At 39.2% G+C, this 21887-nt stretch overlaps 6 protein-coding genes across 12 annotated transcripts in view; 2 read left to right on the forward strand and 4 right to left on the reverse strand.

The window, feature by feature from the left end:
• Positions 1 to 741, forward strand: part of LOC108579415 (roundabout homolog 2-like) — a 13840-nt gene extending 13099 nt beyond the window's left edge. Inside the window, 2 exon segments of the mRNA XM_017942945.1 lie at positions 4 to 185; positions 268 to 741. Of these exon segments, the coding sequence (XP_017798434.1) occupies positions 4 to 185; positions 268 to 452 (367 nt within the window). The 3' untranslated portion in view covers positions 453 to 741.
• A 3224-nt stretch (positions 742 to 3965) lies between these two features.
• On the reverse strand, positions 3966 to 5239 carry LOC108579383. Of its 3 annotated transcripts, none has more exons than XM_017942910.1 (5): positions 5105 to 5239; positions 4736 to 4879; positions 4532 to 4638; positions 4287 to 4407; positions 3966 to 4201 (listed from the first exon to the last, which is right to left on the reverse strand). In XM_017942910.1, the coding sequence occupies exons 1-5, from the start codon at positions 5151 to 5153 to the stop codon at positions 4116 to 4118; spliced, it is 507 nt and encodes a 168-aa protein (XP_017798399.1). In that variant the 5' UTR covers positions 5154 to 5239; the 3' UTR covers positions 3966 to 4115. The 3 variants fall into 3 exon arrangements, with proteins under 3 accessions (XP_017798399.1, XP_017798398.1, XP_017798400.1); XM_017942909.1 differs by having other exon boundaries at positions 4287 to 4410; XM_017942911.1 differs by lacking the exon at positions 5105 to 5239 and adding an exon at positions 5009 to 5089 and having other exon boundaries at positions 4287 to 4410.
• A 631-nt stretch (positions 5240 to 5870) lies between these two features.
• Positions 5871 to 8688, reverse strand: LOC108579356 (kanadaptin). The gene is made up of 6 exons (XM_017942879.1): positions 7691 to 8688; positions 7347 to 7615; positions 7114 to 7256; positions 6838 to 6998; positions 6363 to 6743; positions 5871 to 6275 (listed from the first exon to the last, which is right to left on the reverse strand). Exons 1-6 carry the CDS (start codon positions 8480 to 8482, stop codon positions 5871 to 5873), a joined length of 2151 nt encoding a protein of 716 aa, XP_017798368.1. The 5' UTR covers positions 8483 to 8688.
• A 768-nt stretch (positions 8689 to 9456) lies between these two features.
• Positions 9457 to 15603, reverse strand: LOC108579333 (choline/ethanolamine kinase). Of its 2 annotated transcripts, XM_017942849.1 has the most exons (8): positions 15466 to 15603; positions 15141 to 15309; positions 14816 to 15065; positions 12861 to 12973; positions 12309 to 12788; positions 11992 to 12238; positions 10383 to 10547; positions 9457 to 10313 (listed from the first exon to the last, which is right to left on the reverse strand). In XM_017942849.1, the coding sequence occupies exons 3-8, from the start codon at positions 14831 to 14833 to the stop codon at positions 10200 to 10202; spliced, it is 1137 nt and encodes a 378-aa protein (XP_017798338.1). In that variant the 5' UTR covers positions 14834 to 15065; positions 15141 to 15309; positions 15466 to 15603; the 3' UTR covers positions 9457 to 10199. The 2 variants fall into 2 exon arrangements, with proteins under 2 accessions (XP_017798338.1, XP_017798339.1); XM_017942850.1 differs by lacking the exons at positions 14816 to 15065; positions 15141 to 15309; positions 15466 to 15603 and adding an exon at positions 13113 to 13353 and having other exon boundaries at positions 9458 to 10313.
• A 1825-nt stretch (positions 15604 to 17428) lies between these two features.
• LOC108579325 (aldose 1-epimerase-like) lies at positions 17429 to 19967 on the forward strand. The gene is made up of 5 exons (XM_017942833.1): positions 17429 to 17512; positions 18150 to 18361; positions 18905 to 19272; positions 19361 to 19786; positions 19855 to 19967. Exons 1-5 carry the CDS (start codon positions 17466 to 17468, stop codon positions 19933 to 19935), a joined length of 1134 nt encoding a protein of 377 aa, XP_017798322.1. The 5' UTR covers positions 17429 to 17465; the 3' UTR covers positions 19936 to 19967.
• Positions 19964 to 20859, reverse strand: LOC108579326. Of its 4 annotated transcripts, none has more exons than XM_017942835.1 (2): positions 20759 to 20859; positions 19964 to 20388 (listed from the first exon to the last, which is right to left on the reverse strand). In XM_017942835.1, exon 2 carries the CDS (start codon positions 20386 to 20388, stop codon positions 20158 to 20160), a length of 231 nt encoding a protein of 76 aa, XP_017798324.1. In that variant the 5' UTR covers positions 20759 to 20859; the 3' UTR covers positions 19964 to 20157. The 4 variants fall into 4 exon arrangements, with proteins under 4 accessions (XP_017798324.1, XP_017798323.1, XP_017798326.1 ...); XM_017942834.1 differs by having other exon boundaries at positions 19964 to 20391; XM_017942837.1 differs by lacking the exon at positions 20759 to 20859 and adding an exon at positions 20537 to 20578 and having other exon boundaries at positions 19964 to 20391.
• Between the last annotated feature and the right edge of the window lie 1028 nt (positions 20860 to 21887).

A 21887-nucleotide genomic window follows, 5' to 3' on the forward strand; every position in this document is an offset into this window, starting at 1 on the left:
GGTCAATTGTCTTCACGGTAAACCAGCAGCCTCTCGAAACAGAAATGGCAGGAGTCCACGTAGAAGAAACGTTAGAACCGCTTCGCCAACTTACAGCAGCGGTGATAGCAACTACTCTTGTATCCCCCCGAGGCAATCTGGAAGTGTCAGCTCGCAAGAAAGATCGAGGCACAATCGTGGAAAAGGTGAGAAAATTTCAGATATTCCTCCTTCTCCCTTTCCGTACACCGCTCCTCTCTTTTTTTCTTTTCTTTTTCACTCTTTCAGATAAAGTGCCTAGCTTTTCGAGAATCACTGGCTGCTATCCTCAGCACAATTCATCGGCCTCGAACACCGTTAGCAGTTCTGGAAGTCAAAGGTACAACAAGCTGAACAACGTTTTCGTCGGTGCTGGAAATTCGAATGCTCCTGCAGAGTGTAGTCGGCCGGCCGACCTTCTTCGTGATGGCTAATATCACCATCATTCTCACGAGTGTTGTGGAATCGATCCGATGTGGATTTCACTTGAACTTGATTCACTTCGATCGCAACGAATCGTAACTGTCTCGCGCGAATATTCTCAAAGTACCTTTAAGGCGACTAATCATCACTTCCTCCTCTATGGCTCCGAATTCCTTCGTCTCTCTCTCTCTCCCTCTCTCTCTCTCTCTCTCTCTCTTTCTCTCTCTCACCCTTCATCCCCAATATACATATGTTCTGTTCTTCCTCAATCCTATTTGTTCCTCTGTATATGTATTCAAGTTTCCTCCTCCGGTCGTTTACACATAATACAGCAAACGTGCAAATCTCGATAGTTAACCGAGAATAATGTGACGGTCCATCCCGTTATTCAACCCTCTCGTTGGTTATTCGACGCATAAGTACGTACAATGCCCTTGAATAACGGATAGTGGACGGTGAACGATGAACAATATGCTTGGCAGAGAAGTGAACAGAATTTAAGCCGCACGGGAAAGACTGGAAGAGAGTGTGTCGAATATATCTATACAATAGATTCCAGTATCGGGACTTAATAATTGACGGTTGGTCCGCGTTATTCGCAACGTGGCATTTATTTTCCAGAGACTTTAGATTCTCGCCACTCAAAGTTCCGCGCGGTTCTATTACTTTTCGATATAACGTTCCTAAATGCTAAGGAAAATAACTCCAAGTTAATCGCGTAAGCGCCAACGTATCGCCACGCGATTCTTCTTAAACGAGAGTGTAGTAGTTCTTAAGGGTACAAGAGACGAAATGGTATGGAAATAACGCGACTGACATACGACAAGTATTATATCATATCGAACAATTTTGTACAAGCTTCTTTCTTCTATGAACAGTCCAAGTAGTAGTCGCCAACAGCTGACGATCGACGTTTCTTGTCGCGAATCGAGGATCACCACCCCCCTTTCGGTCGTTGTATTTTCGAAAATAGAGATGGACACCGCGCGTACTACACCCTACGCAACATTGCCGCCGAAACTTTTCTTCGTCGATGAACACGTCAATGCCAATCGCAAGTTAGGACGCGTCTTGTGAGCAATTCTGAGACATCGTTCTATATCGAGAACCGATCGATCGATTATGCGTTTCGAACGTCTCTCTCGGCGGTGCGTTCTCTGTGTTGTAGCGAGGGAACTTGTCGAGAGTCCGGTTGAAATAAAGCTTAATAATCGTTAAGTCGTCGATATCGAGTGGAAGAATACATTCGTTTTAATAATCGCTCAAATTCGTTGTAATTAGTTGGTTGTTGGTTTGAAGCGAGGCACAAGAAACTTGAAGAGCAATGAACAAACTGCCTGGTCGCGAACAAACACTGCCGAATTCCGATTGCAATTCCGTGATACGACGCTACGTAGGACAATATGGAGATCGATGTAACATTTATAAATTAAATGTTAACCATCGCCATCATTACCAACGCATGAATAAAAATTCGCAAACGAAATTGCTAAATCCGTAGTACGTATAGATTTAAGTATAATCCATCCAGAGAGACGAGAAGCAAACGAAAAAATGTAATTAACTGATTGCAAGAGAAAAAGAAGAAGAAGAAGAAAGAAAATAAAAAAGAAACAAGTTCGTTTTTGTAGCGTGTTTAGACGAACAATCGAATCGGAGAAGCGTAGCCATGTAGAACGTATATTTTAAGTATTCACCGTAATCCGATATCCAACACTATCTCCATATAGGTCTGTTTATAGACTATACGCTGAGAGTATGCCAAACTTCATCCGACATTAATCGACTCGTAAATGGTCGCTCTATAGGCGCATAGATTCCTTCTGGAGAACAAACAGCCCAAAAATCTGTATATAAATTCGCGCTCAAAGTTTTCCACCACGTGGCAGAACTCTCGATCGATAGTAGAGTTATATATACTTACTTAGATACTGAAAATAATTCCTTCAAGATCGAGAGCTCACGATACTTTCTCCTTACGCGATAGAATCGCGAGAGAACGATTCTTGATGTCATGCTGAACCATCCTATCAATTTGCGAGAAAAAAGTAATGACGTTATTTTTATAGTTTCTCATATTTGCACGATTGTTACGATGGTTCGCATTGTTTGTACCATATTACGCGTAACCGATATCTACGTGGATACGTAGACGAGAATAAAATATCGCGTACGCGTCGCAATTTACTCGTGCGAGTACTTTCCCCCGCAGAGATTCGCTTTCATTTTCATCCTTGCACCGCCCCTTCTGTACCCCCTCCTCTTTCCCACCTCTTTACCCTTTCGTTTTTCTTACCACCAGCATCACCCTCGATCCAGCACTGCCGGTAATTTCAATTAATTTCTATCTAAATTGCTCCTACGTGCTTATCCACTTGTTCTTCTTGCATTCGTCGTCGCATGTCTATTAACTACACCTACGCACTATAGACCGCCTATCGAGAATTGAAACGAGGCACGGAATGTAACGAGAAACGTCGGTATTCTTCCGTTTGCGAAACCACAACCAAATTAAACGTAATCCAGACTGATTCGTGTTCGTAGAAATAAATTAGACCAACTTTGTCCCGAGAATGGACACGAGTTTAACCAACCTTTCGTAAGTGGTGTGTGGTTTCTTAATCACTGCCAATAGCTAAATAGCCTCCTGTGAAGAGATCGTTACCCATTACGAACTGAGTGGACCTTTTATTTCTTAATTGATTCATTGACTGATAGTAGACGAAAGTGATCAAATATAGTAGAATGTCGAAAAATATTTTGTAGTCACAGCCGCGGCGCACTGATTGATCTCGTCATATCATTAACTTTCAGATCGAACGATCTTCGCTGCTGATCAAACGTTCCGAACCCAACCATCATTCGGTAACTTCGAATTTTACTTGCATCTTTTAGCTCTTAAGTCGACGAATCTAAACGCGAAGGCTGATGAGTGATTTAGCTTAAATCTTCTTTACGTTTTGTAAATAAACCGCATAACAAACAGATATATTGTTCGTTCGTAAGCGTTTTCGTAGGCAATTACTTATTTATTACGAGACAAACGCAGTTTGAACACGTTTTTCAAGAGGAAAACGACGATGCTCTTAAAGTCGATCGATGCAGATTAGTAATATACGCATACTGGCGAACACGCGCGCACAAATGTAGATAATTAAAAAGTAATGATTATTATTGTCAAGTACACTACATATGCATATAAGACGATATACGAAAACGTTACGCAATATACGAGTAACGATTCATTAATAAAAAAAAGAAAAAAAACAACAAAAAACAAAGAGAGAAAAAGAAAGGAAAAGTGATGTTGAAACTTGGACACTATTTTACCAATTCTATTCTTTCCGTTTCTCCGATCATTTTTAACGATTTCTCAAACAATGAAAATAACCATCACTCCCTCTCTCTTCCCCCATCATTCTGTCTTTTGTTTATTCTCACGATGCATATATAAAAAATGCCCGCGAGCGGAAACGAACAAACTGGAAATCATTGTGCTACCACCATCTAGTTTAAACGTTGCAACTTTATTGTAACAAAGGCGGCGGCAGTAGTTCGATAATTATTTACAATTTCGTTCATAAACAAACAATAATATTTTCTCGGAATATTCTCTTATAGTAAAATATGAAATGAAGCTGCATAGATGTATGCATATGTACACCTACGTCTAATCAGCCGCAACCACCACCCTTTCCGCAACAGCTACGCTTAGGAGGTCGATATCCTCTAGAACCGTTACCCATTAATGGATTATATTCTGCAAAAATTTCCACATCTTAATTCTACTTCTATACTTAATTGTATCTTTCCAAAATTGCTATTCCTCGTCTCCTTATAGCTACCTCCTTTTATCGATTTGTGTTTTTTCTCTGTGAAAGATTGATCGTTATCTTTGCTTCCTAGTCTATGTCCTGGGGTAGCATTGTCCAAAATTAATCTTGATGACCTTATCGTCTTCTGTTTCTGCTAGAAAGTGACACAAAAACAAAATAATTTCTTCTCCTCTGCTATCCCTGAGTGCTACTTTATTTAGCGTTTATGATAAGCGAAAAACAAGAAAGTTACATGGAATATTTCAATCACTTACCTCTTGCTCTTCCTCTTGTGCAACTCTACATTTTTTATAATATTCTTCTTGCATTTTTTGTCGCGAAGCTTCTAAACCTGATAACCTTTCTTGCAAAAGATCTGGATCTAAATGTAATAAAATTTTCGTTAATTCTCTTTGGTGAATAGAATTGAATTAAGCAACGTTATTACTGTTTTTAAACATTTCTCCATATTTATTCACTTTTGTGATATTTAGCTGCATAATCCTGTTCGTCCTTTCTCAGCTTCCAACTTGTATATTTCTCTCGAATATACGGCGATGCAAACCAGAAGAAGATTACAACGCCGATTAAATACCATCCAACGGATGCGATGACAGTCCATACTGTATCAATTTTCAAAATACGATTAAATTAAGCTGCCTTGAATCTTACAACAACAACAACACAGTTACAGAACAATTTTAAATTCAATATTTACAAAAAGATAATACTTTCCCTTTAAAAAATACTACCTTCCCTTTTCTCGGAACAAAATCTTTCGATTCGACACATCCGCTAAGGTTATATGCTTTACGTCGCCTGTCGTACGTATGTATGTACATATATACCTGTTCTAAAGTAAGGAATTTCCAACAGTTTCCCAACGAAATAATCCATCTTCTTCCAAGTACCTCTACTTCGATGCTAATTCTACTTCAAATCTTGTATATTTGACAAATGTTGGTAATCCAGATTTCAACGTACAAACGTATTCGACCAATTCGATTAATATCGCATTCGCGCGAGTAGGGGCAACTTCATTTACAACTTGAACAAACAGGTCAACACCATCCTCCAATCGTAACTACATATGTATAAACATAATATTATAGTTATAGATATATCAAATTTAATGGACCATTAACAAAGGAAACTCTGTTATAAAATCACGCAGTTATTGAAAAAATAAATTAATAACTGTGTGTGTGCATTATAGAAAAGAAAAAGCTCGATCCAGCAATCGGCGCGGACGTGCAGAGAAGAAATACAGTAACTTTTCCCCGACTGGGTACTAGGTACTCCTTTGAATTATAGATTTTAAATGTCAAGAGATACGTGTAAGGTACTTACACGTATTAATCAATTGACACGTAACTACACATGTATGTATAATCACATTGGGATATACATACGTATATAAATTATTATGAAGTAAATGCGTACCATATGATAATGTATTTTGAAACACGTTACGTTATACATTAAAACGGAATTCATTCGAAATAGGCATTGTACACTATTTACAATATCGTACATTGAAACATTGTACATTTTAGAATATATTAGAAAACAATTACAATTACGCAATATTTTAGCTAATCAAATAATTTCACTTCAGTAACCGTATTTTTCGTTAAGACTTGTTTTCCCATCTCCTGCTTGATCCCGTGGCGGAACCCACGTGGAATAGTTATCCGCATAAACGTCTTGATCGCAGTATACTTTTTGTTGCTCTTGTCTGTGGTACTTTTTCGTTTTCGTTTCGACTTTATACTTTCGCTGTTTTTCGTTTTTGTCGGAAGATTCGTTCTTCGTAGCAGCGACGTTACTAATTGATCGTTCAGATTCGAGAACTTTCTTATCTGACGAAATATGCGATGAACTTGAAATTTGTCCATCGTTATCATCGCTATCCTCTTCTTCTTCAGACTCGGCTTCCACCATTGTTGCGTCGGCAACCATGGTATTCGATACCGGCAACTTTCTATTTGCATCTGCTCGTTGATTCGTTCGTTTCACCTGTACGAAATTGGTTAAGTGGTGGTATAAGTACACGATATAGGTATAATGTAGATTTACTAGAGAAAATATAGATTTTCTACTTACCCTTTTGCAACGAAACAAAGAACCTTGAAGTTTCTTTGTTTCTAACGGTGTTTCTTGTACAACATGCGCCGACATTTTAACCTGATCTATAATTTTATTCGTAGATTCGGGAGGAGACGAGAGAGCCGGTAAATTTGCGGGTCGTGTCAGATTCAGTAACTTAATTAAACCCGCTTCTTCCCTTCGGAGATTTTGCAATTCTAATTTCATCTTAGCAATATCGCTTTTAGTTAAAGCATAGGAACTTAAGCTTGACATAAATGCATCTAACGCATCCTCCTCCGTCGTTTCTTTCTTTGTTGCATCATTTGCAGTTTGCCAATTTTTCATTGAAGTTGATAAATGTGATATTCGTTTTAAAACTTCCCTATGCTTTTCTAGCTAAAACAGAGTAATAGGAAGAATACTTGCTTCGTTCAATTGACCTCTTAAAGCTAGAAAAGTGTAATAGAAAGTGAGCCTCTACTCCACTGACCAATGAATCATAAGTTTCCACCTTTTCGTCCAATTTACCAGCTAATCGCATTCTCTGTTCGCGCTTCCTTTCCACGGATCCTGTTCTGTCAAGAAAATTGTCTTCGTCCGAATCGTAATAATCTTCTGCTTCCCAATTCCTTGCCTTCCTTTTTCTTGCCTCTGTACATGAAATAATTGAACTTGATAACTAATTTCTAGGTATAAATGAATAAAAAAGCAGTAGATTGATCGAAATGACGAGTGTAACGTAGATGAAAGAGATTATCGTCCTTACCGTGATTTGCTTGCCTTAATAATCCATATTTGTCCAAAATTTTACAGGCTTCTAGTGCACACTGCACAACTGCCTCCTTCTTTTTACCTTTGACAAGGGCTTCTGCTCTCATGGAATGGCCAACGATATCTTCCATGGGAATACTAAAGTATTTTTTAGTTGTGGAGTAGTTGATAATTTTTTTCACATTATTATAAGTGCAAATGCATCCAGGAAGAAAAAAATCCACTTACTCCACCCAACATAAAAACTGTCCAAGTCCTTTTTCTTCCGTTTGATAATGAAGATCGTATCCTTCTCTTTCGAACCATCCTCTCAAAGTTTTTTTTGGATCTTCCAAAACCAAATCATCGTCGGTAATACAGGCATAAGGATTTTCTTGCAGATCCGTTTCTTCATCTGCATCTTCACCCATCCCCCAGTCGATTCCTTCGCTTTCTTCAGCTTTGACTTGATCTCCCTCCTTGATATGCCGCTTCCCTAATTCTGACGCTCTCATTTCCTGGAATAGATAGTAAGATATTACTATAGTCGTGTTCACCAGATAATAGAGATAAAAGACAAAGTAAAAGGACACCTTTAATTCGGTCAGGGTATATCGCGATTCCTCCTCTTGATCATCTGGTGGAGCTTGTAAAATGTATTTTCTCTGGCTGCAACCGAACCTGAGCATATGACCTCCGTGTATTCTAACGTAAACATTAGGCTTTATACGACTTCCATTCCAAAAAGTACCATGAGTACTGCCTAAGTCGTAAACATAAAAGCCTTTAAGATTGTCGTTATCTTGTATGGATCTGTATTGCAAAACTGCGTGATATCTTGAAATGGTCGGATGAGCAAGCAACACATGGCACGAAGGTAATCGACCAATAACATGAAAACTTTGTTCGCTAAGTGAAATTGTCTCCACAATGACTCCAGACTTTAGTACTTCGATTTTATAATCCTCTACTGGTTTGCCCCCCCAAGAGGGTTCTGCATATGGAAAAGGTATATCTTGCGAGGGTTTCTGAGATTTAACATCAGGATCAGCGTAGTAATCATCATTTGTAGATGATTGTGTGTCGTCAGTTAAAGGCGAAGTTTCAAAGACTTTACGCACTAGCCGAGAACGTTTCGGACCAATTAATACGGTGGGCTTTTTAAAAGTGGCGGTATTAGCAATACCGTTGGGATCATCTTTGAACGAATCATCGTTTGTACATTGTTTGGTTAAATCAGTATCGGAATCTAGTGTATCGGAAGGGTCGGACGTCTCGGAGAATTGTACTCGATCGTTTATCTCGTATTGTACATTTCTTTCACCGTCATTCAAATGCTCTTTCGATTCTCGCGCTAACTTTTCAACGCTTATTTTAGTTTCCATAACTTTCGCACGATTCGTAAGAAACAGGTAGTGGGCTAGTTTTCAATGTTTTAAGTAATTCCCCTGTGTGAAAAGTTATTGAAAGTAAATTGCAGCAGGAAACTAAGGACGATACACATGAACGGACAAATAACAAAGCGCGATAACCTCACAAACGCATTCGTTAAAATTTGACGACGCATGACAGTTCCTTTACATGCAGTGTACTTACGCCATCTCACGAAAATGAAAACGAAACATGTAGCCAAATACTACAGATATGTACATATCGAGAGAATATACTTGCGTACCTAAATACAAACAATTAGGTTTAAGATTAAATACATGATTTCCAATAAACTTTTTTGCTATTGAAACAAGAACCATTGTTGTTGTTATGATTTATTACGTGGATAAGGAAAGAAAAAAGGTTAACGTAAGTTAGAAATTGAACAAGCGTAAAACATTTCTTTTAACTTTATTAAAATATCGTTATATTACAAATAAAATTACAAATAAAACGCAAATACCAGGAAGTGATCGCAGATATATCGAGTAACGATGGTCATCTTATTATTACATCCTCGCCGACGCTTTTTCGCGCTCTTCGTCGCAAGAATGGGTTTTCGGATCGTGCAAAAAAAAAAGGAAGAAAAATAATGGATGTAAACGCAATTAAGTACACACACACACACGCGCGCACACACACAACATATATATATATATATATATACGTGAGACACGATCGGTACTACGATCCGATTGTTGAACGTTAAGCGTACAAAATGGTCTACTTCAATGGTAATAATGATTCTTCAATCCAGGTACAACAAAATCTTAGTTATGTACAAATCATCTACGTACACATGCATTGCGTATATATACAAATACATGCAAGCAGATACGTATGCGCACGTACTGATGCTAGCTTGACATGTACATGTTTATATACGTGTATACATGTAATTATAAACGGTATGAATATCCGCGACATTTTGATTTCCAATATCTGGCTAAAAATATTAGTGAGGAAGTTGAGCAGCATTTACCTGAAAAGTTTATAACGTCAGGATGATATCGCACACGTTTCTTATTCTATATCACATTTCTAATTCGTAAGGCAGGGCAATGCCGACCACGGCGGGAGGGACAGGCCCCTCTTTGCTGCGTAGTACCTTACCGCTTATTTCGAAGCTAAGAGACTATGCTATGAGAAGCTAGTGTAGGATTCCTTCGTTCATACCGATTAGTCACATCACCGACGTCATAGTCTAGGCACAAAAAAAAAAAAATGGAAACAACGGGAGAAGCGAAATTGCTCATGAATATCTCGCCGCGTCGATAGATAGCTCTCTGTCGTAAGGCATTTATTCTTCTTCCATTTCCGTTCACGTATTACTCTTTCGCTTTCTCACTTCCTCCCCCCCTATCTCTCTCTCTTTCTCTCCCCGGCTCTCTCTCTCTCTCTCTCTCTCTCTCCCCCATTCTCACGTGCGCTCGTTTTTCATCTCGATTTCTCACACTTGCTGCTTTCACATACCATTTCTTTCTTTCGATAGAAATAGAAAACACTTATCACGAGTTGTGATAGTAAGAAAGTAAAACAATATAACATCGTGTTACATTTGAATCTGAGAAGATGATTACGAGCGCATGAAAATGTGGCGGGCAAACAATCGCTCGTTGTCACGTCGCAGAAAAAGCATTCTACGCCATGACAATCGGACAGCGAATCTTTTCAATCCACGGTGATTTTTTTACCGGTAATGTCGTTATCTATTGTTGGCGATCCAGGTGCTGTAATTTTCTCTTTCAAGTACTGATAATTCTTTAATCTGGAAACTGCGTAATCCTGGAACAGAAAGATTTGAATGAAAATAGAATAGAAAGGATATTTATGGAAATGGGAGGGTGGACTTACCCAATATCCAAATGGAATTTCGGACAATTTGGCGTTGACGATACTCCAGAGTCCCCAGAACAAATGACTGGCCAAAGAGAATATCTTGATTTCCGTGATGATTCGTTCCTCTTCCGACGGTCCTTCTTTGCCGACCGTTCTTAAGTAACTTCTTATAAAGTTGAGCTGTCAAGAAGAAAAGGAGGTTGTTAAACGAGGGGACGATACGTTGCTTGTCGGTTGAAAATAATAAAAAGATGAGTTTGAATAGATAGAAGGTGGTATACATATACGTACATACGTACAAGCATATATACATAGGCGAGAGTGATGTACACGTATGTATATATGCATACATATGTAGATGTTGGAAATATCGGATAAAGTTTAGAATCTTTTCTTTGTCTGTAAAAGACTGAACGTCTAGTAGAGTAGCGAAAAGTAAGCAACTGGAAAATGATACGTAGATTTGAACGGTCCGAACAATCGAGTGAATTGTAATCGGCATGAACATGCGTCCGTAGGGATAATTTTAATTGTTGACGGATAAACGGATAGTTGAATGCGGCGAGAAAAGTGTCTTAATTGGAAATAACGCGATTTTACCACCCATAAGACACTGTACATTTATCGAGTAATGTAGATTATGGATCGACTATCGAGAGTGCGTGGTAGAGGTACTCTAGAGTCGTAGATGCGCAGGTACGGGACTGATGTTGCAAAGGTGGGTGATGGCACCGGGCGTTCTGGTTCCACAACGTACGGTGCGAGACGGGATCCATCATAGCACTGGCAGATCGATATTGCCGTCCATTATTCCGATTAGCCGATCGCAGGCATCACAGCCTTGTGTCTCACCGAATCGTGGTCCTGTGAAACTAATATATACACACGCAGCACACGCCAAGCATTCCCCTCGATCTGCTCTCGATAACTCTCGAACTCGCTCGACCGAATATATATACACGTATGTATACATACATGTATATGTATATACACGATATGCATACATATGTATGTAAGTATGCGCGTTGCGCGGATCGCATACGATCGAACTTGGTCTTGCGCTTTCAATTTTGCAACCGACCGGAATCGGGGTGGATTTACCGGGGGATCGGGTAACGAGAGCCGGAGTCGGAAGCGGAGGCAGAGAGTGAAAGTGAGAGTGAGAGTGAAAGTGAGTTGGCTCGCGACGAATTTTCCTGAATTGTAAAAGATCTTGGTCTCGTTGCGTTCGTTAGGATCATCTGCCTATCGGCGAAAGGTATTTACCGGTATTAAAAGGTAAATATGTATGTAAGATTTGGAAATCGAACCGATTCAGGGGAATGAAACGAGTAAGATTATGATAGAGTTTTCGCGTTAGTGGACAGTTTGAACGCGTTAATGGAAATTTAGTAACGAAAACGATAACGATGGAATCAACGGAGTAGTATCGAAGAGAAAAGAAAGAAAGAAATATAAGAGGGCTCTTCCTTGGAACTGAATTTGCTGCTCGAGTTTGCTCGATTCCACGAGGGCGCAAGACAAGTTGAACGATATAATGAAGGATAATAAAACGCGCGACGATCTTACCGTTCTCATTCTTGTTTTATGTGTTCTTTAAAAGACGAAGTATTCCAACACTTACCTTTTGCTCCTTCGTAGGACCAGATCCTGTGCGTTCGTGAAAGAAAGGATATTCCGCTGCTGTATAATCGTACTGCCATTCGACGAAATGATTGGCTATATCGAATCCTCGATAATTATAAGAACAATATTCAAAGTCGATGAGTACCAGTTCCGGTTTTCGCGTGTTTTGCCGCAGCAGTATATTACCCTCCTGCATATCGTTGTGGCAAAAAACAACTGCATGCTTCTGTCGCGTGGCGAGCGATCTGAAAATACGCAATGCGTTCACATACGTGTACACGATTATCAAGCACTACTAAAGTTGTCTCTTCTTACCTGAACCACTTAATCTCATGATCTAGATCGATTGCCCGTATCACGTTGACATTTTTCAGGTGTCGAGCATCTATGTCTTCGATGTTTTCCAAGATATCTGTGGTAGTGTCTAACCATTTGGCCATGGTATCCCAAAGCCAACTTGGTTCCTTACTGATCGGGACCTGCATCGAATGAATCTGAGCCATTTTTTCGGCAATCATCGAGCTCAAAGTCGGATCCTCCAATTCCTTGGTGAGTAACGGTCTAGCTGGTATATATTCCTCTATTCGACCGCCAGGAAATATACCGTGCAACTTTGGCCCGAGTCGTCTTTCCGACAATAACGTAAAGATCACCGACTCGGTGATCAGCCCTTCCAAAGCTCTTTCCCCATGGATTTGCCCGTACAATCGTAACAGGACTTGCCGAGGCTCGCCTCGAATTGGAACCGTTCCATCCGGTAACTGGACGTTGTACAGCCAATTGCTCAGTCCACCGCTGTAAAGTTCCAGATGAAATGCCTGGTATCATACATATATAGTTGAGTGAATATTGTCACGCAACACCAACCTAATGCGTTTCAGCGCGATGTTCTCCGCGGTAACGTGCTTCCAGACTCCATGAAGATAATCGCGACATATACGTGCAGCCATTTCCCTCATCTCTGGATTCTCTTCAGACATCTAGTAAATAATAAAGAGAAGCATGAGAGACATTCGAACACGTTTCGGGTGATGTCATCCATCGATGATCCAGTGTATCGTCGCTCCTCTTCGGATCGTTTACCGCTTCTCCATTCCGAATATACCAGGGATCACCTACCCATAACAACGATCGTCGTCCTTCTCCTCTTCTTTTCCCTCGTTCCTCTAGACCAGCAAACGTCCACCGGTGGTCTAGAATCAACGATTCGACGCGATATCCTGGACGTGACACGATTCCCGAAGCAGATAGATCCGCGCGTGAATATTACGTATGTTGCGGGTCTGCGAATCAATCTACCAAACGAGCGTATCGCATAGAGATAACAAGGCAAGCGACACGGCATACGTCGTTGCTTGCTGCTTGCTTGCACGAGACTTGCGCGAAAATAACGATCGATATTTCGTCCTGCGTACTAAACGATCGTTTCCCCGCGACCAGGGATACACCACCAGAAAACAAAACCGCTTTCCATACATACTCGATATGTGATCGATAGGTAAATACCCTCGTACTTTTATCAACCGTTTCACAATTCGTCGACAGTCTGTTGTACGATTCAAATAAAACATGTACTGTAAAACTCGGTATACATAATATAACTGGATTATTAATCTGGTCGTGTCTCCAATCTACATAATGTGATAGTTAACGTGTTCTCCGGACATTCTGCAGACGAGTTTTGGAAACTTTTCCTTCTATTAACAGCTTAACAATTATATAATCGTGCGTGCATGCGTGCGTGTCTGTGGTGGGTGGTGAGCACTTAAGAAACGAGATAAAGGGAATTATTGTTCGCTTGTTGAAAGTAACATAATAACCCTGATAGTGTAATTGTGCTAGATTAGCAGATTAAACGTGACACTGTAAAACTATAAACGTCGAATTCCTTCGCGAACCGCGTTCTTTCTCAACGTTTCTTTATGTCTATCCAACTAAAAGGAACGGGGTTGCGGGGAAAAGATATAGCGAAATGTACGATTAAGTATATTCAAAATTATGAAGTATATACATTTCACCACACTTTCTAACAAAACATATTAACCATGGATAATTACAACTTGATTCCGATGATTGCTAAATTGCTGGTAAAAGCTTGTGGCTGATAACGACGACATGATTTATTTTAATTTCACTTCGTTTCAATTCCCTTATACGTAGCTTGTAAAAAAAACCAGTCTATCTACTTAAGTATGTATAGTTATATGTATAGTCACGCAGATCGAAGCTTTGTTGAGACAAACAGCCGCAGCAACGCCTTTCGTTTCATTCGCAACGAGAATGCATGATCGAGAAGAAATTTATGAAAAAACAGGTTGTCTACGATTCGTTCGTTCGTTCGTACGTTCGTTCATCCGTCATCTCTATGCGTCCGTTTATCTTTACTATCGTACATCATACACCGTTTTAAACATACATTTCACCGCGTACTTAGAACATTCGGCTGTTTACAAAATTAACATTATCTTTCGTTTTTTTCTTCTTCCCCTTGCTGAATTCGGTTAATCGTAAAGTTATACCATTATATACTCTGATTTTCATCTACTTATGCAGCAAATCCCTGGTTCGTTCCCCATTTTCGTAACTTTGGTGTTATATCACAAATTTTCTCCCGACCACATACTACCATACATCCCAACTTCTAACACACATACGTAGAATTTTTGAGAAAATTAGTACACGCTACGGTCAAATGATACGCATAAACTTTCTTTTACTGCAATTACATTTCGAAAGAAGGGAAAAAATGTTAAGGAAACGGAATGGTACAGTTGTAAAAATTACATCTTAACGTAAGCAACGTAGTCATCCGATATACACACCTTCTTTCCTAGACCCATCTTATCAGTTGTAATTCGAAAATTCGCAACTTGGATATATCTTCCACGAATGGTAAACTCCTTGCGTTGTTACGCACGTCCTTTTAACAAATTCAACTTGACTGCTGGATCCGCCGTGGTCAATTCGGCTAACCCCGTGACACGACTTTACACGATTTCACGAGTGTCTCGAGAACGTGTACGTAAGATGAGATCAAGGTTAGAATCAGCACGCTGTATCGTGTGAATATCTCTAAATAGAAAAGGACGTGTATTTCTAAAAAACCAAACTTTTACTTGTACATAGGCCTTGTGTACATAAATTTACCGCTGATTCGAGTATGTAGTACAGCTTTACGTTTGATTTCAACGGTTGAGTCACAGTTGTTGTCGTCGTCGTCGTTCTCGTCCTCGTTTCTTTGCGTCTTCACACTGCCTGCCACGTATAGAAATTTATTCCACGATCCAGATCTATTCAGCTTACTCGATACGCGATCCTTTTTTTATTCGAACGAAAAGAAGGAAAAAAGACAATAATCGATAATAATCACACTAGCGAGAAAAAGAATATTCACAAACTATTGCAGAAAAGTGAGATTTACAAATTTTATCAACGCAACTCTTCACAAGTCGCATTAATCTTACAGACGTACTTTGTTCACTCATATATGTATATTTCTCACGCGATTCTAGTTCCAAATACACTGGAAAACAAAATCACAGAATAAAGATGAGCAACTCGTATCCGTATACGCAGCTTGTGTTCGTGCATAAATTGGCACAAATATGCAAGACACGATTCAAGGAAAGAACTACACATGTAATAAACGCAACCAATCAGTGTTCAGCTTTTCCCTACTCCTGTTCCGTGTTTAAACGACAATAGCGCCGCTATGCGGTACTACCATATACCATCGCTATCGTTCTTCTCATTTCACTATATGCATATATAGGAACATTTATTATACCAGTACTGTATCTAACGATATGCAAGCGTGCTCTAAACGCAGCAATCCCCCGCCTCCATTTCTATCCTTAATAGTAACATAAAAATGTCCTACATCTTCTTACAAGATGGAAAAATACGGATTAGCAGCATACGAGCACTTTCGCCAGAATCTATTCTTTTCTCTTTACAACATAAGTATGTATTTACAGCGTAGTTTCGCAACACATCCATATGCACGCAGCAACCAACAAAACCGCGTAAGGGGAAACCCGATTCATCCATCCATGCACATCAGTGTCTTTACTAAAATACGATGCATGTAAATAGGCACCTACTTTCTTACTTTGTATGGATATTGCACCCGCGCGTTCTTTCTTACTTCTGTGGAATACGATTTCCATGAACACGTTTGTCGTCAAAATATTCGCAACGTAAATGAAAATGTTAGCAATTAAATAATCGTGAATCGCGAGTCCAAACTGCTTTCCAGAATGACCCTTTCCTTACCATACCATACCATACCATACCATACCATACCCTACCCTTCCTCACTTCGTATCTCTTTTCGACCATGCGACATTCTGCAACTACAGTTTTAAATCGCTAACCAAAATGAACAAATCCATCCAGTTGTAAGTTGTAAGCCATGCGAGTTTTTTTTCCATGCCAATCTACGAGTACATACACGTAGAAGATGCAACCAACGACGTAACAAATAGAGGAAAAACATGGATCAACAACAATCACCCATAGATAGACGATATGTATTGGGACGCGTTTCTAAGAAAACACGCCTAGTGCTACATATGTATATACCAACGATAGTCGTTTTTCAAAATTATGCCGTACGAAATATTCTTGTCGAGGCTATTCAACTATGACCATGGGAAAATCAAGTACGTGTTATCTCGAGTAACGAGGCTTAACGAGGCCAGATCGAAAACAGATCGAGAACAGATCACGATAACACCAGTTGTTATAATAATTATCGACATATCAAACGAACAATATTTCCATTTCATTTCGCTTTTAATTCCGTTGAAATTTCACTAAATTTTCTTCTCTTTATTCGCACGAAATAAGACAGACGCAATGGGAACTTGCAACAGCGGCAGGAAACAGGAAGGGAATAGAGGTGGGAGGGATATGATATTCGTAACGAGTTATGTATTTGTTCGAAAGATTTTAGGATTGTATAGATAGACGAAATTCATGCGTAGAGATATCGCGAATATGCTCCAATCGGTGTTTCGTCGAGTGAATAAGGCAGATTAGATACTTACTTTTTGAAAAAAGTATTTACCATAGCACACAATTTAACTGATCCGTGTTTCGTTATTTTTTCATCAATATTTTTATATACTTAGAAAAAATTAATTTTCTCCTAGGCATATATATACATATATGTATGTACATGTACATACTTACGTACTTGAATACTCGATAGTTTATTTTATCTTACAGTTCTTATTCTCAATGAAAGCAAATATAATTATCGAAAGGATAAATAAGAAATTCGTATCTGTACATATATCTACAAGTATATACGAGTATATATGCACATATATATTTAGATATGTATATACACGTCACGGACATTAGTGACGAAGGACGCGAGATGTTTCTTTTCATACGATGCAACACTTGTAGCATACCGCCGCTACGCTGATCGCTGTCGTCACCATTGTCATCGTCGTCGTCGTCATGCGACTTTCTTATTCTACAACCATCATTTTTCTTTTACTTGAGAGGTAAGATTGAGTTGACATTTAGCTATAAAATTAAAGAAATCAAATTGAGAGTGAGAGTGAAAGTGACAAGTTGTTATCTCAAATATAGAAATGCCTGAGTATGTTAACCAGAAGTATGTACACGGTAGTTTTACCAGTCATCCGTTGAAATATCCCGGATGCTTTTCAAGGATGCTTTTAAAACTGACAACTGTGAAAATTAATCCGATTTTTTTAATCGTGTTTAAACTCATTTTCATCGGGAAAACTACAAATCAACCACACACCTAGCGGTGCTATTTTCATTAAGATGGGATGAAAATTATAAAATGGTTTGACTATTGGATTGACGATTGGTACTCGTCGAGCGCTCGAAATAATCACATCGATCTATTATCGACTGCACGCCTATTGTTACCGACTGCTCGCACAAACTTCGATTGACGCTTATATGGTTCATAGAAAAATCAGTACGATGGCCTTACTTTATCGCTATTAATTAACAGCGAGACGTCACAGTTTCTCCTACATCTCCCACTTTTAGAACGCGATAAAATATACGTATAAAAGCTGCAGGTTTCCCCACAATTTCTGCTATACGAGTTTCGAGTTTCGTACACGCAGAATTTCATTTGGTTTTTCTGCTGGGGGGGAGTAGTAGATCGATCATGGATGTGAACGGTGAAGAATTAATAACTGTCGCAAAATGGGGATCTATCGATGGTCGAAGCGTAGAGAAGTACACGTTAAAAAATAAAGCGGGTCAAGAGGTGGACATCATAACTTACGGTGCTACGATAACATCCTTTAGGACGCCAGACAAACTGGGAAATATCGCGGATGTCGTTCTAGGCTTCGATAATATCGAAGGTATCGTTATATGTATATATATGTATGTATTTTCCAAAGGCCTTTGTACTATGCACAGATGAGAAATTGGCTAGTAGAAGGAATGCGAGTGTAACATTAATGTAACAATAGTGTAACAGGCCCGCTATCTCTTACACAATCATAAAGGCAGAAAAAAACAAATCGGATGATATCGCGTCGTGTGACGAAGAAAGCGAACGGGACATATCGAGAGCAAGTGGAGGAGGGGTCGACGACAGCGAGTAATCCCATGGACTTGAAAGCAATAACGTACCGGTTTCGGAAGGTATCGTATTACTATGTGAACGTGTGCCGCAAAGAACCCTAAAGGTGAGATTTCGGGAGGGTCACAGATCACGCGATCAGGCGAAGCGAACGTAGTAATCCCTCTTGCCCCTATGCCGTCCCGCTAGCCATATCTTATCTCGGCACAGTACTTACTTGATTGTCATTAGTACAAGGACATGCAACAACTTCTTGCGTCTCTTCCACGTTCTTTTTTGCTTTCTTTCGAGCCATCATATTTCATCCGACTTTTTACAGGCTATTTGTCCTGGGATAAACTATATTTCGGCTCAACGATAGGCAGAGTCGCGAATCGTATAAGAAATGCGGAATTTACATTGAACGGAGAAAAATATCATTTGGCGAAGAATGTAGGAGAATTTATTCTTCACGGTGGTTGTAAGGGTTGGAGTATGAAAATATGGAATGCCACGGTTGAAAGTAATCGGCTTGTGCTTTCCCTGCTAAGCGAGGACGGTGACCAAGGTTTTCCTGGAGCTGCCAACGCTTCGGTCATTTTTCAGCTAACCACCGATGGAGAATTATGTATGGAAATAAAAGTTTCTGTTACCAAGGCTACTCCTATCAACTTGACTAATCACGCTTACTTCAATTTAGCCGGTCATGTTCGTAAACCAACATTTAACCTACCTTCAAGCAACATGGCTTCCACTTTCTGACAACTAACTTTGATCGAATATACACCTATTTCAGAATGGCAACGCCACGGAACTATACAAACATCGATTTATGTTGAATGCGGATCGTTGGACAATCACGGACACGGACAATATACCCACTGGAGAAATACGATCGGTTGTTGATACTGTGATGGACTTGAGAAACTCGACGACACTTGGAGATGTCATTGATAAAGTACCTGCCGGTGGTTACGATAGCAATTTTTGTGTAACTGCGAGTGATACCGCTAACGAAAAAAACTTGGTCGCTCGAGTTTTACATCCGCCTTCTGGAAGATATTTGGAAGTTTTTTCGAATCAACCTGGAGTACAATTTTACACGTCTAACTGTCTACCCGAACGAAATAAGGTGGGTATTCAAGGAAAGAATGGAAGCACATACTTCAAACATGCAGCATTCTGTTTAGAGACACAAAATTACCCAGATGCTGTCAACCACGTAAGTATCGAAATTGTAATTGCAGTTAAAACGAATAATTACATACATACATGATACAACATTTGCAGGAAAACTTTCCCAACAGTATACTGGAACCTGGACAAATTTATCATCATATTGTTATATACAAATTTGGAGTAGTAGCTTAAATAGTACATACTAGTTCTCTGTAGGGTGCAATGCAACATTAGATATTTCTATATACATATATACACATGTAATAGAATTATATTTTAATAATTTTCTTCTATCTAATATAACCTATGAATGAATATCGATACATTAACATTGTACCTTTGATTTTACATTCTTTCCAAGCAATTCCCTTCTTTTCTTTCATTGTACATAATATACCGAAACCGCAGAAACGATTATACAGACAACGAAGGTGGAAGATTAACTTCCAATGGGGAATGTTTCTTTGTGCCAGGCATAGAATCTATATCTTTCAGTAGTCTTTCTTCGCGTTGTTCCGTCACAGGGGCGGTTGGAGGTGTATAACGATTGGATATAAGTCCTTCTATGTAATATCCAAGAACACCAAAAGGTATACATATGTAACCGTTATATCTAGCTAAAATTTTACCCAACACTGGCCACATCTTCTGAAATCAAAGTGCAACAGGTATACATTTTACTATATTCTTACATTTAAAATTTATCCAATTCGCTCGACAACAGTAACATTTTTCACAAAATTTTCACATCAACATCGGATATCCTATTTTTTTAGACTTTCGTTCATATTACCTTTTACTGTTTCGTGAAAAGAGGTTAGAATCGTTATATAGCATATATAGATAGCTAAGATACGTGTATGTACTTATATACATACGTACCTATATATTTATTACGAATTCGCAATTTCTATCGATCGACGTATGATTCGCAATATCTAACAACGTTTGAACACGCGTTTCAAACGCGTCCTTGGTATGTACGTCTCTATAAATTTTTATGTAAAATATTTACCTTTATATCGATGGTAAGGATACGATCTGATGTGACTAGATTTTAAATTGTCCCACGTTTGTAACTGGAACGGTAACATCAGAAAGAAGAAAAAGTTAACGATACGAGTTTTTCGAATGCAAATACATCCTAATACGAATGCACCTCAGCGCAGATTCTCCTTCATAGACGCGTCAAATGCCGAGCAACACGCCGTTTACTGTACATACAAACAAGCCTAAAAGTGATGCGTGTGTGTGGTGCATCACTGCGGAAGGATCGTATGGACTTAATCAGTGACATACACACGTCTATTAATTGCGTATAATTGTAGATAATCTCCAAGAGCAATGGCAGATAATCAATAGAAAATTCACAGTGTATTGGCCTTTGCCTCGAACAATACTAACTATTTACTACTATTTATTACTGTGGAAGAAAATAGTTGTTAATGTCACGTCCACTCTCCACGATTCTCATGCGAACCCGCCGTGACGTTCACGATCTGTGTTTCTCATGCGAGTCCGCCTCAAGTGTACTTTGTAATCATAATTTTATTTTATATTTAAATATAGTTGGTACAAATTTTATCACAGCATTGGCATCTCCACATAATTTTAGTTGTAATTTACATAAATGAATGTTAAAGGGAATATTTCAGCGTCAGGCATCTCTTGGACACTTCTGAATCGTTCATGCGTCGCATCACCGACGTGATGTATGCGCGCGCAGCAAACGCATGCGTAGCTCTCCGAAGCGCCAAACTAATATCGGAGTTGAAAAAGATGTTCTATTCTTCATTCATCATTCGTTGTTTCTTCGTTATTACACGCGTGATCATTTTAATGTTTGTTTCGTGAACGATCCGTAGCACGGATTGGTTGGCCCTCATATAGTTGTTTGATTTTAACGCGGCAAGGCCACAGAACGTATATACATGTAACTTTATTCACTGCAGTAAACTTTCCCAATGGAAAAGTTTCTAGAGTCGACATTTAACAACCTAAGCAATGCAGCCAACTTGAATCGGGCTTTCTTGTACCGTTGAGAGGTTTCTAGGGACGCTGGAAAAACGAACGAATCAGACGCGATATATCTCCGCGCTAAATTTCTATCGTTCGAAACGCATTCTGTGATTCTTTGATGAATT

The sequence above is a fragment of the Habropoda laboriosa genome, unplaced genomic scaffold, assembly GCF_001263275.1.
Source record: "Habropoda laboriosa isolate 0110345459 unplaced genomic scaffold, ASM126327v1 scaffold76, whole genome shotgun sequence".
In the NCBI taxonomy this organism is placed as follows: Eukaryota; Metazoa; Arthropoda; class Insecta; order Hymenoptera; family Apidae; genus Habropoda; species Habropoda laboriosa.

Bases quoted from the DNA above. Each gene is read 5' to 3' on its own strand.
- LOC108579356 (XM_017942879.1), bottom strand. From the start codon at position 8,482: ATGGAAACTAAAATAAGCGTTGAAAAGTTAGCGCGAGAATCGAAAGAG. The intron at 6,999-7,113 runs GTAAGGACGATA...TTTCATGTACAG, and splicing joins ATTAAGGCAAGCAAATCACG to AGGCAAGAAAAAGGAAGGCA. The intron at 6,276-6,362 runs GTAAGTAGAAAA...AATTTCGTACAG, and splicing joins CTTTGTTTCGTTGCAAAAGG to GTGAAACGAACGAATCAACG.
- LOC108579333 (XM_017942849.1), bottom strand. The intron at 12,789-12,860 runs GTTGGTGTTGCG...GGAACTTTACAG, and splicing joins ATCGCGCTGAAACGCATTAG to CGGTGGACTGAGCAATTGGC. The intron at 10,314-10,382 runs GTAAGTCCACCC...TTTCTGTTCCAG, and splicing joins AAATTCCATTTGGATATTGG to GATTACGCAGTTTCCAGATT.
- LOC108579383 (XM_017942909.1), bottom strand. From the start codon at position 5,153: ATGGATTATTTCGTTGGGAAACTGTTGGAAATTCCTTACTTTAGAACA. The intron at 4,639-4,735 runs GTGAATAAATAT...TATTACATTTAG, and splicing joins TGCAGCTAAATATCACAAAA to ATCCAGATCTTTTGCAAGAA. The intron at 4,411-4,531 runs GTAAGTGATTGA...GTCACTTTCTAG, and splicing joins CACAAGAGGAAGAGCAAGAG to CAGAAACAGAAGACGATAAG.
- LOC108579326 (XM_017942835.1), bottom strand. From the start codon at position 20,388: ATGTGGCCAGTGTTGGGTAAAATTTTAGCTAGATATAACGGTTACATA.
- LOC108579325 (XM_017942833.1), top strand. From the start codon at position 17,466: ATGCGACTTTCTTATTCTACAACCATCATTTTTCTTTTACTTGAGAG. The intron at 19,273-19,360 runs GTTCGTAAACCA...CACCTATTTCAG, and splicing joins ACTTCAATTTAGCCGGTCAT to AATGGCAACGCCACGGAACT. The intron at 19,787-19,854 runs GTAAGTATCGAA...CAACATTTGCAG, and splicing joins ACCCAGATGCTGTCAACCAC to GAAAACTTTCCCAACAGTAT.